An 18,135-nucleotide genomic window follows, 5' to 3' on the forward strand; every position below is an offset into this window, starting at 1 on the left:
CCCTCTCTGCCTCAGCCTGTCTCTGGTGGTCTCCATCCCTCTTGCGTCTCTGCCTGTCTCCCGTCTCTGTGTCAGCCAGCATCTCTCTTTGTGTATCTCCATCTCTGCCCCATCTGTTGGGTCCTCTCTCTCTCTCTCTCCATCCTTCCCTCCATCCTCTCTCCTGCATCCTCCCACCTCCTCTCCATCCCTCCAGCTGGAGGCCCGCCCCCTGCCCCCCCCTCGCTCCCCCTCCCCCCTCCGAAAGGGTTAACTTTGGGGAAGGGCCCGGAGTCCCCGGATGGTGATGTCAGCGTGCCGGAGAGAAAGGACGAGGTGGCGGGGGGAGGCGGAGAGGAGGAGGAGGCGGAGGAGAGAGGGCGCGTGGGGGGGCGGGGGGGACCTCGGCCTGCAGCATCCGCCGGCCCGCACCTCAGACCCCCCCGGCGGGGGGAGGCGCAGGAAGCGGGGGGCCGGCCAGAAACGGGCTGGGGAGGGGGGGCCCCGCAGCCCCCCTGGGCCATGCTGACTCCCGGGGCCTGACCCCCCCGGGCCAGCCCCCCCTCCCCAAGCTCCGCGGCCCGCCGACTGGGGGGGGCCAGCCCAGCCCCCTGGGGACCCCCGGAGAGGTGGGGGGCAGCCGGGGGGGCCGGGACGGAGCGGTCGCCGGCCCCCACCGGAGAGACGGGGCGACCGGCCGCAGGGGGGGCGGCCGGGGGACCGGTCGGGCCGGGACCAAGGGCACCATGTCGTCCGGGGCCAAGGAGGGAGGTGGGGGCTCTCCCGCCTACCACCTCCCCCACCCCCACCCCCACCCACCCCAGCACGCCCAATATGTGGGCCCCTATCGGCTGGAGAAGACGCTGGGCAAAGGACAGACAGGTGAGCCTAGCAGAAGGGGACACTTGGGGCGGGGAGCAGGGTGGAGGTGGCGGCAGAGGCGGGACTCAGGGTATTCAAATGGCAGGGGCTGGCTGCCCAGACCCCTGGGCCCCTCATAGAGAAGGGACTTGGGATTCAGACTCCTGGGTCCCTGGATGGAGGGGGTGGGGGGTGCAGACTCAGGTCCTGGAGGAGAGGGGCTGGGGGCCTGGACTCCTGGGTCTGAGGGAGGAGGGGCTGGGCACTGGACTCCTAGGTCTGAGGGAGGAGGGCCTGGGGGCCTGGACTCCTGGGTCTGAGGGAGGAGGGCCTGGGGGTCTGGACTCCTGGGTTTCAGGGAGGAGGGGCTGTGCTTGGACTCCGGAGTCTGAGGGAGGAGGGGCTGGTGGCCTGCACTCCTGGGTCTGAAGGAGAAGGGCTTGGGGGCCTGGACTCCAGGGTCTGAGGGAGGAGGGGCTGGGGGTCTGGACTTCTGGGTCTGAGGGAGGAGGGGACTAGGGTCCTGGACTTTTGGGTTTGAGGGAGGAGGGACTGCGGTCCTGGACTTTCAGGTCTGAGGGAGGAGGGCCTGGGGGCCTGGACTCCGGAGTATGAAGGAAGAGGGTCTGGGGTCTAGACTCCTGGGTCTAAGGGAGGAGGGGCAGGGGTGCTGAACTCCTGGGTCTGAAGGAGGAGGGGCTGGGGGCCTGGACTCCTGAGTCTGAGGGAGGAGGGCGGTCAGAACCTTGAGTGTTGGGACAGGGAGTTTGGGGCCCCAGTGCTCCAGTCCCCATAGGGGCAGAGGCTGGAGGGGCTCCAGGGCCAGGGAGGGGATGGAGGCGGCCTGCGGAGTGGGGCCGGGCTGGGACCTGAGGTTCTTGCTGCAGTACAGCTGCAGACTGGGGTGCAGTGCATCGATCCTGGGAAACCTCTTCCCTCCCCACTGTCCTCTGGCCTCCAGCTCTCCAGGCAGCAGGTTGGGGTGACAGGGGCCGTGGGGCCTAGGACATTCTCCCCTTCTCTGGCATGCTGGCTCAGAGTGGGAAACAGGATGGAGGGTGGGAAGGTGGGCTGCAGCAGGCGCGTCTCCTGGAGCGGCTGTGGAAAAGGCGTTCATCCTCTGCTGTTGCTGAACGCTGGCCACCGGCCGCGGCCTCCTTCCTGCCGGATGGATGGTGGGTGGAGGTGACATGGGAGCTGAACGCCCAGAGTCTCTATGAAGCTCAGGGCCAGAGCTGGCAGGAGTGGGGACCGACTGGGCCGTAACTGGGAGCTGAGACCCTAGGGAAAAGGAGAGGGTCAAAGCCCCAGATCCTGAGTGGTAAGAGTGTGAAGGTGTTGCTGACCTGAATTCCTGAGTTACAGGAGAAGAAGGGGTCAGACCTGGACTGGGTCTGAGGGAGGAGGGGCTGGGCCTGGAGTGCTGGGTCTGAAGGAAGAGGGGTTGGGGGCCTGGAGTGCTGGGTCTGAGGGAGGAGGAGGCTGGAGGTCTGGAGTGCTGGGTCTGAGGGAGGAGGGGCTGGGGGCCTGGAGTGCTGGGTCTGAAGGAGGAGGGGCTGGGGACCTGGAGTGCTGGGTCTGAGGGAGGAGGAACTGGGGGTCTGGAGTGCTGAGTCTAAGGGAGGAGAGGCTAGGGGTCTGGAGTGCTGGGTCTGAAGGAGGAGGGGATGGGCCTGGACTCCTGGGTCTGAGGGAGGAGGGGCTGGGGGCCTGGAGTGCTGGGTCTGAAGGAGGAGGGGCTGGGGACCTGGAGTGCTGGGTCTGAGGGAGGAGGAACTGGGGGTCTGGAGTGCTGAGTCTAAGGGAGGAGGGGCTAGGGGTCTGGAGTGCTGGGTCTGAGGGAGCAGGAGCTGGGCCTGGACTCCTGGGTCTGAAGGAGGAGGGGCTGGGGGCCTGGAGTGCTGGGTCTGAGGGAGGAGGGGCTGGGGGTCTGGAGTGCTGGGTCTGAGGGAGGAGGGGCTGGGGGCCTGGAGTGCTGGGTCTGAGGGAGGAGGGACTGGGGGTCTGGAGTGCTGGGTCTGAGGGAGGAGGGGCTGGGGACCTGGAGTGCTGGGTCTGAAGGAGGAGGGGATGGGCCTGGACTCCTGGGTCTGAGGGAGGAGGGGCTGGGGGTCTGGAGTGCTGGGTCTGAGGGAGGAGGGGCTGGGGGTCTGGAGTGCTGGGTCTGAGGGAGGAGGGTCTGGGGGCCTGGAGTGCTGGGTCTGAGGGAGGAGGGGCTGGGGGCCTGGAGTGCTGGGTCTGAGGGAGGAGGAGCTGGGCCTGTAGTGCTGGGTCTGAAGGAGGAGGGGCTGGGGACCTGGAGTGCTGGGTCTGAGGGAGGAGGGACTGGGGGTCTGGAGTGCTGGGTCTGAGGGAGGAGGGGCTGGGGACCTGGAGTGCTGGGTCTGAAGGAGGAGGGGATGGGCCTGGACTCCTGGGTCTGAGGGAGGAGGGGCTGGGGGTCTGGAGTGCTGGGTCTGAGGGAGGAGGGGCTGGGGGTCTGGAGTGCTGGGTCTGAGGGAGGAGGGGCTGGGGGCCTGGAGTGCTGGGTCTGAGGGAGGAGGGGCTGGGGACCTGGAGTGCTGGGTCTGAGGGAGGAGGGGCTGGGGACCTGGAGTGCTGGGTCTGAGGGAGGAGGGGATGGGCCTGGACTCCTGGGTCTGAGGGAGGAGGGGCTAGGGGCCTGGAGTGCTGGGTCTGAGGGAGGAGGGGGCTGGGGGTCTGGAGTGCTGGGTCTGAGGGAGGAGGGGCTGGGGGTCTGGAGTGCTGGGTCTGAGGGAGGAGGGGCTGGAGGCCTGGAGTGCTGGGTCTGAGGGAGGAAGGGGCTGGGGGTGCTGGATTCCTGGGTCTGAGGGAGGAGGGGCTGGGGTCTGGACTCCTGGGTCTGAGGGAGGATGGAATGGGGGCCTAGACTCCTGGGTCTGAGGGAGGAGGGGCTGGGGGTCTGGACGCCTGGGCCTGCAGCTTTAGGGGCTAGTCAGGGCTAGGTCTGTGGCTTTGGGGGCTCAGGTCCTGGAGTCGAGGGTCCTGAGGAGAGGTGTGGGCTAGGAGACCGGACATACCCTTGGTGTCTGTGTGCTGTCTGTTAGGGCTGCCATGAAGAGAAGACCCAGGAAGGCAGTTGAAGCTGGCGGTTCAGGAGAAGGTGGAGGGTGATCTGGGGAGGGGCAAATGTGAGACTATATTCACTGGGAGGGGATTCAGGAGGAGGTGGAGGGTGGTCTGGGGAGGGGCAAATGTGAGACTATATTCATTGGGAGTCATAGGGTCTCCAAAAGACTGAAAAGCAGAGAATACAAGGAAGTGATGGAGAGAGACAGAGAAAGTGGGGGTGCGGGGTCTTGGAGGAGACAGACTCGGGGAGACACGGTGAGGAAAGAATGCGTGGCAGGCGGGCTCCCCAGGACGGAGAGGGTGAGGGCCAGGGGTTGGCTGGCAGAGGAGAGGGGCACCTGGCTGGATGGACAGTCAGGAGGAACGGACTGGCAGGAGGGAGGGGAAGGGTGGTTTTGTGGGAGTGTGGGCTGTCAGCCCCAGGAGTTCAGGTCTGATGTGTTCAGGCCATTGTTAAACAGCCAGCCCAGGAGGAAGGAGCAAACAGGGTGGCCAAGGGGGGACATAGGCGCTGGGGACGAAGGGGACCCGGCGGAACACCCCACATTTTCACCCTGCTCCCCCAGGGCTGGTTAAACTCGGAGTCCACTGCATCACGGGTCAGAAGGTCGCCATCAAGATCGTGAACCGGGAGAAGCTGTCGGAGTCGGTGCTGATGAAGGTGTGTGCGCCTGATGCAGTGTGCCTGCGGGTTGGGGGGGCCTCCGGGGCTGAGGGCAGGGACGGGGCCGTGCTGACCTCTTTTCCCGTGTCCCCACCCCTCTTGACCCTCAGGTGGAGCGGGAGATCGCCATCCTGAAGCTCATCGAACACCCACATGTCCTTAAGCTCCACGACGTCTACGAGAACAAGAAATATTTGTAGGTATTTATAGACACCCAGCCCTAACCCATCCTCCCTCTCCAGGTTACCAGGGTGGGACTTCTCCAGAAACAGGGCCTAGGGGGGCCTGGGGGACCTGCAGCTCTCCAGGCTGGACCGCTGAAGGCCCAGTTCCTTGCCTGTTGCACAGGGAAGCCCCTGACACACAGGGAACCCCACTGTTGTCACGCTGTGTTGGGCCTGAGGCCAAGGGCAACCATCCTCCTACCGTGTCCCCAGCTCCAGCTCCTCGCCCTGTGGCACTGCATGGAATGCGCTCTGCTAGACAAGCAGGGTGCCCTCAACCAGACCCAATCTGCTATGGGCAGATGCCTCCTGTTTGTAAGGCAAGGGGCCTAGCAAAGCCCAAAGGATCTTCCCAAACCCCAACTCTGGAGCACTGGAGAGCCCCCCTCCTCCCCCGGCATAACTTCGGGTGCCGTGGCTGGACACCCCAACAATGGGCCGCCTTAGGAGGTCTGAGTCACTATCTCAAAGTCAATTACCCACCAGGAAGGATGGGGGTGGGGGTCCAGCTGTCCAGACTCCAGAGAATGGGCCTCTTTGTCCAAACTCTGGTGACCCAAAGGACAGCTGGGCTGGGAAGCCGGAGAGGGGACAGCCCTCGTGCTCCCCCCCGGCACCCAGTCCCCCGGATGAACTGACATCAGGTCCGTCGATGCTGGCGCAGGTTTCACCACACAGGAAGCTGTCTGCCCGGCGCTCATGGGACCTGCTCTCAGGCTTTCCCAGGTGTGGTGGTAGGGAGGGGCTATTGTCCGGACCGGTGCATGGTCGCTCCCACTCCACTCTTGGCGTAGGGAGGCAGGGCCATGGGAGTTTATGCTTCGGGCAGGAATCCCAGCCATCTAAGAGCTCATAGAAATTGAGCTTTTGGGGCCAGGCGCGGTGGCTCATGCCTGTAATCTCAACACTTTGGGAGGCCAAGATGGGCGGATTTCTTGAAGAGTTCGAGACCAGCCTGAGCAACATGGCAAAACCCCGTCTCTACAAAAAATACAAAAATTAGCTGAGTGTGGTGGTACACCTGTAGTCCTACCTACTTGGGAGGCTGAGGTGGGAGAATTGCTTGAACCTGGGAGGCAGAGGCTGCAGTGAGCCAAGATCGTGCCACTGCATTCCAGCATGGGCGACAGAGCAAGACTCTGTCTCAAAAAAAAAAAAAAAAACTCCAAACAACAACAACAACAAAAAAATGGTTGATGGAAACTGGAACCCCGTGTCCCAGAGGCTTATGGGAAGTGGGTTTTGGGGTTTTTTTGTTGTTTTGTTTTTTTGAGACAGAGTTTTGCTCTTGTTGCCCAGGCTGGAGTGCAATGGCTCGATCTCGGCTCACCACAACCTCCACCTCTTGGGTTCAAGTGATTCTCCTGCGTCAGCCTCCCGAGTGGCTGGGATTACAGGCACGCACCACCACGCCCAGCTAATTTTGTATTTTTAGTAGAGACGGGGTTTCACCATGTTGGTCAGGCTGGTCTCGAACTCCTGATCTCAAGTGATCCACCCACTTCGGCCTCCCAAAGTGCTGGGATTACAGGCATAAGCCACCACGTCTGGCCAGAAGTGGGGGTTTTTAACTTCTAGGCACTGATGGGAGTTGTCGTCTATTGCCTCACAGAAGCTGGCTTGGACTGGTGCAACCTTGCAATCGTTAATACTCGAAAATGAATTCAAATTTGAGTTTCCTCACCCCAGAGGGAATTAGAGGCTTGGCTTTCTAGGGGCTAATAGGAGTAGGGGTATCTTCACTTCCCAGGGTCCTATAAGAATTGGGATCTTTGACCTTCAGGTGCTAATAGAGTCGCCTTATCTCCTGAAACCATTATGAGTCAAAGTGTTGGTTCCCCTCTGAAGCTGACATGGGAGGCTCTACTGCCCAGGGCTAATGGGACTTGAGTTTGGTTTCCTAGAGGCTGGTGGAAACTGGAGTCACTTCCTCCCAGGGAGTGATGGGAACTGGAGTCTCTTCCTCCCAGGAATTGATGGGAACTGGAGTCTCTTCCTCCCAGGGACCCATGGGAATTGGAGTCTCTTTCTCCCAAGGATCATGGGAATTGGAGTTCTCTGCCACCAGGAGCCAGTAGAAGTGGGAGACCAGGCCCTTTGGTCCTCCACATGCCCCTTCCAGCCCTCTGCCCCCTCTATATCCTTTAGGTACCTGGTTCTGGAGCACGTCTCGGGGGGTGAGCTATTCGACTACCTGGTAAAGAAGGGGAGACTGACGCCCAAGGAGGCCCGAAAGTTCTTCCGCCAGATTGTGTCTGCGCTGGACTTCTGCCACAGCTACTCCATCTGGTGAGTGGGCAGCTTGAGGGGGAGGAGGGGCTGAGGGCTGCCCAGCAGACCGGCCCTTGGGGGCATGTGGAGGGCTGAGCAAAAGCCATGTGGTCGGCCCCCAAACCTTTATCCCATTGAGACATAACTCATACACCAGAAAATTCCTCCTTTTAGAGTGTGTAATTCAGTGGTTTTTGATATATTTGCAGTGGTATACATCTGCCACTGTGGAATTTTAGAACATTTTCTCACCCTGTACCCATTAAGTAAGCAGTCACTCCCCATTCCCCTCCTGCCCCCAGCCCCCGGCAACCTATGTTCTGTCTGTATGGATTTACCTATTCTAGACGTTTTATATAAATGGAATCATACGATACATGGCCCTTTTTGTATTGTTTTGTTTTGTTTTTGAGATGGAGTTTTGCTCTTGTTGCCCAGCAGGAGTGCAATGGTGTGATCTTGGCTCACTACAACCTCTGCCTCCCAGGTTCAATTGATTCTCCTGCCTCAGCCTCCGGAGTAGCTGGGATTACAGGTGCACACCACTACTCCTGGCTAATTTTGTATTTTTTTAGTGAAGTCGGGGTTTCACCATGTTGGCCAGGCTGGTCTCGAACTCTTGACCTCAGGTGATCTGCCCGCCTAGGCCTCCCAAAGTGCTAGGATTACAGGCGTGAGCCACTACTCCCGGCCTCTTTGCCCATCTTTAATTCAGTTATTTTTTAAAATTTGATTTAGTCTTTTTATTATTGATTTGTAACAATTTTTTATTCTAGGAACAAGAGATTACTCTAGGAACAAAATTATTCCTAAAAATTATTCTGTATGATGACAGCAAGAACGAGGGGGAAAATTTAACAAAGAAAAAAAGAATTGTTTATTCTAGACGCAAGTCTTTCATCAGTATACATTTTTAAATTATTTTCTCCAAGTCTGTGCCATGTTTTTACATTTTTATAACAGTCTTGTGAAAAGCAAAAGATTTTTCATTTTGATAAATTCCAGTTTGTTGATTTTTTTATTTTACACCTCATGCTTTTTCTTTTTCTTTTTTTTTTTTTTTTTTTTTTTGAGACAGAGTCTTGCTCTGTCACCCAGGCTGGAGTGCAGTGGCGCGATCTCGGCTCACTGCAAGCTCCGCCTCCCGGGTTCACGCCATTCTCCTGCCTCAGCCTCCCGAGTAGCTGGGACTACAGGCGCCCGCCACCACGCCCGGCTAATTTTTTGTATTTTTAGTAGAGACGGGGTTTCACCATGTTAGCCAGGATGGTCTCAATCTCCTGACCTCGTAATCCGTCCGCCTCGGCCTCCCAACGTGCTGGGATTACAGGCATGAGCCACCGCGCCCGGCCTACACCTCATGCTTTTTCTGTCCTATTTAAGAAACTTTTGCCCAACTCAAGGTCACTAAGGTCTTCTTGTATATCTTCTAGAAGTTGTATGGTTTTAGCTCTTGCATTTAGGTCTGGCATCCATTTCAAGTTAATTTTTGTATATGGTGTGAAGTAAGGGTTATTTATTTATTCATTTATTTTTAGTTTAGTTTAGTTATTGAGACAGGGTCTTGCTATGTTGCCCAGGCTTGTCTCAAACTCCTGGGCTCAAGGCATGAGCCACTGCGCCTGGCCTATGTGTCCACTTTTAAAGATTTTTTTTTTGGCTGGGCATGGTAGCACATGCCTGTAATCCCAGCACTTTGGGAGGCCAAGGCGGGCAGATCACCTGAGCTCAGGAGTTCGAGACCAGCCTGGGCAACAAAGTGAGATCCCCCCATCTCTCCAAAAAATAAAAATAATTAGCTGGATGTGGTGGCGTGTGCCTGTGGTCCCAGCTACTTGGGAAGCTGTGGTAGGAGGATTGCTTGAGCCCAGGAGGTTGAGGCTGCAGTGAGGCAACAGAGTGAGACCCTGTCTCAAAAAAAAAGAAAAGTTATTATTTTTTCCATTGAATTGACTTTAGCCTCCAAATCAGATATTAAATGTGCAACGTTTTTATAACTGTTAAGGTACAAAATGAATGCCTTCATCTTTTAGCCTCCTTCATTTGCGCATCTCTCTCACTAAGATGTGTTTTGGAGATGGGGTGGGGATCACGGTAGAGGGACTCAGACTTGGGGTAAAGCTTGTTGATAAAAAGGCCACCTACTTAAATTTTCGGTTTTTGTCTTTTTTTATTTTTTGAGACGGAGTCTCGCTGTCACCCAGGCTGGAGTGCAATGGCACGATCTCAGCTCACTGCAACCTCCACCTCCCAGGTTCGAGCGATTCTCCTGTCTCAACCTTCCGAGTACCCGGGACTACAGGCACCCGCCACCATGCCCGGCTAATTTTTTGTATTTTTAGTAGAGATGGGGTTTCACCATGTTGGCCAGGCTGGTCTCGAACTCCTGACCTCAGGTGATCCACCCACCTCGGCCTCCTGAAGTACTGGGATGACAGGCGTGAGCCACCATGCCCGGCCCTGTTTAAATTTTCCACACCTTCCCATTGACAAGATTGTCAAAACCCTGATATTGAAACCCTGGCCTCTAGGGGGAGATATTCAACGTATTTAACAAGTATGACCCAGTTAATGGCCAGGCCAAATGGAAACTGCAGAATCCTACACTCCCTCTCTCCCGAGACACCAACCCTTAAACCTTGAGGAGTTTGGTTCAGTGGTGGGAAGGTCCCAAGACAGGAACCAAGGATTTTAAGAACCAGCTGCATATCAGCTTTACCTCAAAATAGCTCACTTTGTACATATTCAAATACTTACAGATAAACTAATATGACATCTGGGATGTCCTACAAACTAATTTGGGTTGGGGAGGAGTATGTAAGGGACAGAGATGAGATCAGATTGGCCCTCAGCTGATCATGGATGAAGCTGGGCGATGGGTAAGTGAGGCTTCCTCTTACTTTCTCTCCAGTTTTGGGCACGTTTGTGATTGTCTATTATAAAAAGTTTCCAGGCCGGGCGCGGTGGCTCACGCCTGTAATCCCAGCATTTTGGGAGGCCGAGGCAGGTGGATTACCTGATGTGAAGAGTTCGAGACCAGCCTGGCCAACATGGTGAAACCCTGTCTCTACTGAAAATACAAAAATTAGCTGGGCGTGGTGGCTCATGCCTGTAATCCCAGCACTTCTTGAACCTGGGAGGTTGTGGTGAGCCGAGATCACGCCATTGCACTCCAGCCTAGGCAACAGAGCGAGACTTCGTCTCAAAAAAAATAAGAATACAAAAATTAGCTGGGTGTGGTGGCACATGCCTGCAATCCCAGCTACTCAGGAGGCTGAAACAGGAGAATCACTTGAACCCAGGATGCGGAGGTTGCAGTGAGCCGAGATCATGCCACTGCACTTCAGCCTGGGTGATAGAATGAGACTCCATCTCAATAAATAAATAAATAAATAAATAAATAAGGCTGGGCGCTGTGGTTCACACCTGTAATCCCAGCACTTTGAGAGGCCAAGGCGGGCGGATCACGAGGTCAGGAGCTCAAGACCAGCCTGGCCAGCATAATGAAACCCCATCTCTACTAAAAATACAAAAATTAGCCGGGCGTGGTGGTGCGGCCTGTAGTCCCAGCTACTCGGGAGGCTGAGGCAGGAGAATCACTTGGACCCAGGAGACAGAGGTTGCAGTGAGCCGAGATCATGCCACTGCAATCCAGCCTGGGAGACAGAACGAGATTCCATCTCAAAAATAATAATAATAATAATAAATACATACATACATACAATAAAAAATTAAAAATTTTTAAAAAGACCAAAATTAATGAATGATAATAAATGGTCTCTCATCTCCTAAAAATCCAAAAAGTATGCAGAAGTGTTCCACTGTGAGAGCCAGTCAGTGGGGCCTGGGCCTCCTGGGAGGAAGGAAGAGGCCTGAGTCCCACCTGGCTGTCTCAGCCACAGAGACCTAAAGCCCGAGAACCTGCTTTTGGATGAGAAAAACAACATCCGCATTGCAGACTTCGGCATGGCGTCCCTGCAGGTGGGGGACAGCCTCCTGGAGACCAGCTGCGGGTGAGTGGGGACTGGGCTCCCGAGACCCTGGGCAGGGGTTTAGAAGCTGGCTGGAGGCTCACATCAGCTCTCTCCCTCAGGTCCCCCCATTATGCGTGTCCAGAGGTGATTAAGGTGAGTGAGGGGCGGATAGAGGGGAAAGGGGTGGAGGCAGCAGTGAGGAGCGATGAAGTCACAACTGGCCTTCCCTTCCAGGGGGAAAAATATGATGGCCGCCGGGCAGACATGTGGAGCTGTGGAGTCATCCTCTTCGCCCTGCTCGTGGTAAGGCGCCCTCACCTCTCCTGTCATTTCTAGATCAATCCCACCTGGTGGGAGCATAGGACAGTACCTTCCATCCTCAGGTCATCTCCTGAATTTATTTATGAATTTTATTTATTTATTTATTTTGAGACAGAGTCTTGCCCTGTCACCTAGGCTGGAGTGCAGTGGCGTGATCTCAGCTCACTGCAACCTCTGCCTCGCAGCTTCAAGCAATTCTCCTGCCTCAGCCTCCCAAGTAGCTGGGATTGCAGGCGCCCACCACCACTTCCAGATAATTTTTGAATTTTTAGTAGAGACAGGGTTTCGCCATATTGGCCAGGCTGGTCTCCAACTCCTGACCTCAGGTGATCCACCCGCCTCTGCCTCCCAAAGTGCTGGGATTCCAGGTGTGAGCCACTGAACCCGGCCTATTTATTTATGTATTTTGAGACAGAGTCTTGCTCTGTTGCCCAGGCTGGAGTGCAGTGGTGCAGTCTTGGCTCACTGCAACCTACGCCTCCCGGGTTCAAGCTATTCTCCTGCCTCAGCTTCCCGATTAGCTGGGACTACAGGTACCTGCCACCACGCTTGGCTAATTTTTGTATCTTTAGTAGAGACGGGGTTTCACCATGTTGGCCAGGTTGGTTTCGAACTCCTGGCCTCAAGTGATCCACCCTCCTCGGCCTCCCGGAATGCTGGGATTACAAGTATGAGCCACCGTGCCCGGCAGCTGAATTTATTTTATTTTTATTTTTATTTTTATTTTTTGAGAGAGGATCTCTCTCTGTCGCCCAGGCTGGAGTGCAGTGGCGCCATCACAGCTCACTGCAGTCTCAATCTCCCAGGCTCAAGCAGTCCTCTCACCTCAGCCTCCCGAGCAGCTGGGATTATAGGCGCTTGCCAACACGCCCAGCTAATTTTTGTATTTTTCACAGAGACAGGGTTTCGCCTTGTTTCCCTGGTCGGTCTCAAACTCCTGGGCTCAAGTGATCTGCCCACCTCAGTCTCCCAAAGTGTTGCGATTACATGCGTGAGGCCACCGAACCCAGCCCATCTCTCAAATATTTCACTGGTAATGGGAAAGATACTACATTAACCAACAGACCAAGATCCTGGAGTTCCCCCACTCTGTGCGGAGCTAACCTTTTCATTCACAGAACTGTGGGTTAAAAAGATAAAAGAACTATGGGATAGTCTCCAGGAAGAACCCCAGAAAGAAACAAGTCATCCAGGAGCACCTGGAGGGCTTGATACAATGACTGTTTACCAGCTGATTCTAGGGCATTGCGATACTGTAATAACAAGTATAACCAGGCCGGGCGCGGAGGCTCACACCTGTAATCCCAGCACTTCAGGAGGCCGAGCGGAGGCAGATCACCTGGGGCCAGAAGTTTGAGACCAGCCTGGCCAACATGGTGAAACCCCATCTCTACTAGAAATACAAAAACTAGCCGGGCTTGGTGGCGCCTGCCTGTAGTCCCAGCTACTCAGGAGGCTGAGGCAGGAGAATCGCTTGAACCCAGGAGGTGGAGTTTGCAATGAGTTGAGATCGCGTCACTGCACTCCAGCCTGGGCAACAGAGTGAGACCCTATCTAAAAATATATATATATAGCCAGATCGTAGGCTATCAGCCCTGCTCCTACCACAGGGCCTTTCTGCCTGGGACACTCTGCTATCCATTAGCCTTGTTGCTCACCTAGTTCATATCTAGACTTCTTCAAGCTCTCTGCTCAGTTGTCACATTTCCAGGAAGCTTCCCCTGCCCCCGCTCTTCCCCCCGACTCCTGTAAGGTCAGACCCCCCTGTGGTAGGCTCCCTTCTTCCTGGTAACGATCAGAGTTGTCGCTATGCATTTTGTTGCCTAATTCGTTGAGTGGCATCTCCCTTCCTTTCTGTATCATCAACTCCCTGAGGTCAGGGCCGATGTCTGGGGCATTTGTCTTTGTGTGTTTTATTTCATTTTGCTGGCTTGCCTTTGCAAACCTAAAGTTGACACATGTAAGTCCCCAGTGAACACCTGTAGTGAGAATAAATCAGCAGTTGTCCGGGCGCAATGACTCACGCCAGTAATCCCAGCACTTTGGGAGGCCAAGGTGGGAGGATTGCTTGAGCCCAGGAGTTCAAGACCAGCCTGGGCAACATAGCAAGCAAGACCCCATCTCAAAAGAAAGTTAAGAAATTAGCCAGGCATGGCCAGGCGCGGTGGCCCACGCCTGTAATCACAGCACTTTGGGAGGCCGAGGCGGGCGGATCACGAGGTCAGGAGATCGAGACCATCCTGGCTAACGTGGTGAAACCCCGTCTCTACTAAAAATACAAAAAAATTAGCCGGGAGTGGTGGCGGGCGCCTGTAGTCCCAGCTACTCGGGAGGCTGAGGCAGGAGAATGGTGTGAACCCAGGAGGCGGAGCTTGCAGTGAGCCGAGATCATGCCACTGCACTCCAGCCTGGGTGACAGAGCGAGACTCCATCTCAAAAAAAAAGAAAAAAAAAATTAGCCAGGCATGGTAGCACATGCCTGTAGTCCCAGTTACTCAGGAGGCTGAGGTGGGAAGATTGCTTGAGCCCTGGAGGTCAAGGCTTTAGTGAGCCATGATCATGCCACCAAACTCCAGCCTGGATGACAGAGTGACACCTCGTCTCAAAAATAAATAAATAAATAAATAATAAGTGGAAAAGAAAAAGAATACATAAGTTTTTTTGTTTGTTTGTTTGTTTGTTTTTGAGACGGATTCTTGCTCTGTCACACATGATGGAGTGTAGTGGCGCCATCTCGGCTCACTGCAACCTCCACCTCCTGGATTCAAGCGATTCTCCTGCCTCAGCCTCCCAAGTAGCAGGGACTACAGGCATGTGCCACCACGCCTGGCTAATTTTTGTATTTTTAGTAGACATGGGGTTTCACCATTTTGGCCAGGCTGGTCTCGAACTCGACCTCCGCCCGCCTCTTCCTCCCAGAGTGCTGGGATTACAGGTGCGAGCCACCGCGCCCAGCCATAAGCAGTTTTTTTAATGTCAGACACTGTTCCGATCATGTTATTTCACACAATTCCCTCAGCAGTCCCAGAGAGGGGAAGTGACTGGCCCACGGGCATGCAGCTGATAAGCCACAGGCCTGGGGTCAGTCCTTGGTCTCTTAACCACCAGGCTACATAACGGATACTAAGGGCAATGAGGCCAGCTCCAAGCTGCCTTCCTGGGGCTCACCACTCCATGGGGAGAGCAGCCGAGGTGCTCTGGAGACCAGCTAAGAATGTTCAGAACTCAGCCCTTCTTCACTTGGTGGCTAAAAAGCCTGGTTCTGGAGCCCATCCAGCCGAGTTCCAATCCCTGCTCCCTCTCCCTGAGCTAGCCAGTCACCTTCCCTCAGTGTCCTCATCTGCACCATGGGAATACACATCATACCTATCATTGTAAGGGTTTTGTTTTCATTTTTATTTTATTTATTTATTTTTTCATTTTGAGATGGAGTTTCGCTCTTGTCGCCCAGGCTGGAGTGCAATGGTGCGATCTTGGCTCACTGAAACCTCCGCCTCCCAGGTTCAAGATTCTCCTGCCTCAGCCTCCCAAGTAGCTGGGACTACAGGCACCTGCCACCACGCCTGGCTAATTTTTTTGTATTTTTAGTAGAGATGGGGTTTCTCCATGTTGGCCGGGCTGGTCTCGAACTCCTGACCTCAGGTGATCCACCCGCCTCAGCTTCCCAGAGTTCTGGGATTACAGGCGTGAGCCACTGCCCCCAGCCCACTGTGAGGGTTTAAATTAAATGCTGCACGTGAAGCCCCTGGCACAATGCTTGATGATTATTATTAGTAGTTTATTCTTTTTTTTTGTTTCTTCTTTTTTTTTTTTTTTTTTGAGATGAAGTCTTATTCTTGCTCTGTAGCCCAGGCTGGAGTGCAATGGCTTGATCTTGTTCACAGCAACCTCCACCTCCTGGGTTCAAGTTATTTCTGGCTAATTTTTGTATTTTTAGTAGAGATGGGGTTTCACCATGTTGGCCAGGCTGGTCTTGAACTCCTGACCTCAAGTGATCTGCCCACCTCAGCCCTCCAAAGTGCTGGGATTACAGGCATGAGCCACCGCACCTGGCCTAGTAGTTTATTCTTGTTCCAATAGTTCCTCATCATTTGCAGATTCCATATTTGCAAATTTGCCTACCTGTCAAAATGTATCTGTAACCCAAAATAGCCCTGGAGGTGCTTTCACAGTCATTGGCAGACATGCCCAGAGCAGGGGAAACCTGAGCCGCCCACCCAAGGTGCAGGTTCCCAGCTGAGGTCAAACAAAGTGACCCTGTTTCAGCTCTCATCCTGTAAACAATCCCCCTTTCACCACCTATTTTGTGCCACCTATTTTGTGTTTTTCACATTTTTGTGTTGTTGGTGGCAATTTCGTTGTTTAAAATGGCCATGAAGCCAAGTGCTTCTGAAGTGCCGTCTGGTGTTCCTAAGCGCGGGAGGCTGTGATGTCCCTTCTGGAGAAAGCCCCTCTGATGGGCGTGCTTTGTTCAGGAATGACTTGTAGTGCTGCTGGCCGTGAGTTCCGCGTCAATGACACAGTACAGATGAAAGGTGTCTTTAAGCTGGGTGCGGTGGCTCACGCCTGTAATCCCAGCACTTTAGGAGGCTGAGGCGGGCAGATCACGAAGTCAGGAGTTCGAGACCAGCCTGGCCAATCAGGAGGCTGAGGCAGGAGAATCGCTTGAACCCGGGAGGCGGAGGTTGCAGTGAGCCGAGGTCGTGCCACTGCACTCCGGGCTACAGTGCTAGACTCCGTCTCAATAAAAAAAGAAAAGTGTCTTTAAACAGAAACACATACAAACAAGGTTATGTAATGACTGGTTGACAAAAATGTGACGAGAGGGTCAAAGGAAGCTTACTAACTATAGTTCCTCCAGTAGCCGTGACTCGTTCACTAGTTGAGAGTTTGCAGTGACTTTATAGAACAGAACTCTCAAGAATAACAAGAATCAACTGTATTGTTGTTATAATTTGTTTTGGTTTTTTTTTTTTTTTTTTTGGTTTTTTTTTTTTTTTGAGATGGAGACTTTCTCTGTCGCCTAGGATGGAGTGCAGTGGTGTGATCTCGGCTCACTGCAGCCTCCGCCTCCTGGGTTCAAGTAATTCTCCTGCCTCAGCCACCCGAGTAGCTGGGATTACAGGCGCCCGCCACTTTGCCCGGCTAAATTTTGTGTTTTTAGTAGAGATGGGGTTTCACCACGTTGGCCAGGCTGGTGTCAAACTACTGAACTCAAGTGATCCTCGCCCCTTGGCCTCCCAAAGTGCTAGGATTACAGATGTCAGCCACCGTGCCCAGCCTGTTGTTATAATATTTAATCCATACCGTACCCTTCCTGGCAGGATCATTATGTCCGTTTCACAGAGGAGAGGAAACTGAGGCTCTGTGCTTGAGCATCAGGCAACCAGAAATCAAACCCAGGCTTCCGCACCCTAAGATCGGCATTCAGAGGTGCCTTCTCTGTATCTCCCCATTCTCCGTCCACAGGCCTCAGATACCAGGGGCAACTGGGAGCTTGCAACACCCGGAAAAGCCCTCAAAGGCTCACACCATCACCTCCCATGAGTCTTTGTCCATGGGGGGTCACCTTGGCTCCCCTCCAACCCTTGCCCTGGTGATCGGAAGCATTCCCTCCCGTCCCGTATGATACGTTCGCTTGTTTGTTTCCTGTCCCCTCTGGAATGCAACTTCTCTTCTCATTCCACCACCTTTGCTGATGACTTGAGTGTCGAGTGTGTGTCAGGCAGTGTCCCAGGCCAACTCCAGGAGGGCAGGGATGCGATTTTGTCCCCTGCTTCATGGCTGGTGGCTACGTCAGAATGCAGGATGTGGTGGGGTCTATGGTCAACGCCTCACAGCAGCCAGCCTGTAACAGTCCTGACTGTGGGCCCGGCACTGTCATGTACTAGGTCAGTTCATTCTGATGCAGTCCGTGAGGTGGGTGCTGTGATGACCCATTGCCATTTTCAGAGCAGTGACTTGCCTGAGGTCATGCAGGTATAAGCCCCAGAGCAAGGATTCAAAGCAAGGCAGGGGACCAGGTGCGGTGGCTTACACCTGTAATCCCAGCACTTTGGGAGGCTGAGGCGGGCAGATCACCTGAGGTCAGGACTTCAAGACCAGCCTGGCCAACGTGGTGAAACCCCATCTCTGCTAAAAATACAAAAATTAGGCTGGGTGTGATGGCTCACGCCTGTAATCCCAGCACTTTGGGAGGCTGAGGCAGGTGGATCACTTGAGGTTGGGCATTCGAGACCAGCCTGGCCAACATGGTGAAACCCCGTCTCTATTAAAAATACAAAAATTAGCCAGGCGTAGTGGCATATGCCTGTAATCCCAGCTACTCGGGAGGTTGAGGCAGGAGGATCGCTTGAACCTGGGAGAGGCAGAGGTTGCAGTCAGCCAAGAACACCTCATTGCACATCAGCCTGGGCGACAAGAACGAAACTCCATCTCAAAAAAGAAAGAAAGAAAGAAAGAAAGAAAAAGAAAAGAAAAGAAAAGGTGTCAGCAGGGCCCTGCTTCCTCTGGAGGCTCTAGGGAAGGATCCTTCCTTGCCTCTCCTAGCTTCTGGTGTCCTTGGCATTCCTTCAGTTGCAGCTGTATCACTCCCATCTCTGCCTCCATCATCACATGACTGTTCTCTGTGTCTGCGTCCTCCTCTCCTCTTATAAGGACACCAGTCATTGATTTAGGGCTCAGCCTCATTCAGGTCTCTGCTCCCATTGCACCTCCTGGGAGAAGCCTCACTCAGTCGCTCGTCATT

The 18,135-nt window shown here is 54.5% G+C and overlaps 1 protein-coding gene across 2 annotated transcripts in view; it reads left to right on the top strand.

Annotated features, from left to right (window-relative positions):
* The first annotated feature begins 378 nt into the window (after nt 1–378).
* The window catches only part of BRSK1 (BR serine/threonine kinase 1), a 29,181-nt gene continuing 11,424 nt past the window's right edge, over nt 379–18,135 (top strand). Inside the window, exons 1-7 of one of the 2 annotated variants that reach the window (XM_016936870.3) lie at nt 379–861; nt 4,500–4,594; nt 4,708–4,793; nt 6,970–7,110; nt 10,989–11,105; nt 11,186–11,219; nt 11,301–11,369. In XM_016936870.3, the coding sequence (XP_016792359.1) occupies nt 726–861; nt 4,500–4,594; nt 4,708–4,793; nt 6,970–7,110; nt 10,989–11,105; nt 11,186–11,219; nt 11,301–11,369 (678 nt within the window). In that variant the 5' untranslated portion in view covers nt 379–725. Of the gene's footprint in view, nt 862–4,499; nt 4,595–4,707; nt 4,798–6,969; nt 7,111–10,988; nt 11,106–11,185; nt 11,220–11,300; nt 11,370–18,135 lie in introns of those variants that run through there. The other variant, XM_016936871.3, reaches the window with a different exon arrangement.

The sequence above is a fragment of the Pan troglodytes genome, chromosome 20, assembly GCF_028858775.2.
Source record: "Pan troglodytes isolate AG18354 chromosome 20, NHGRI_mPanTro3-v2.0_pri, whole genome shotgun sequence".
NCBI lineage: Eukaryota > Metazoa > Chordata > Mammalia > Primates > Hominidae > Pan > Pan troglodytes.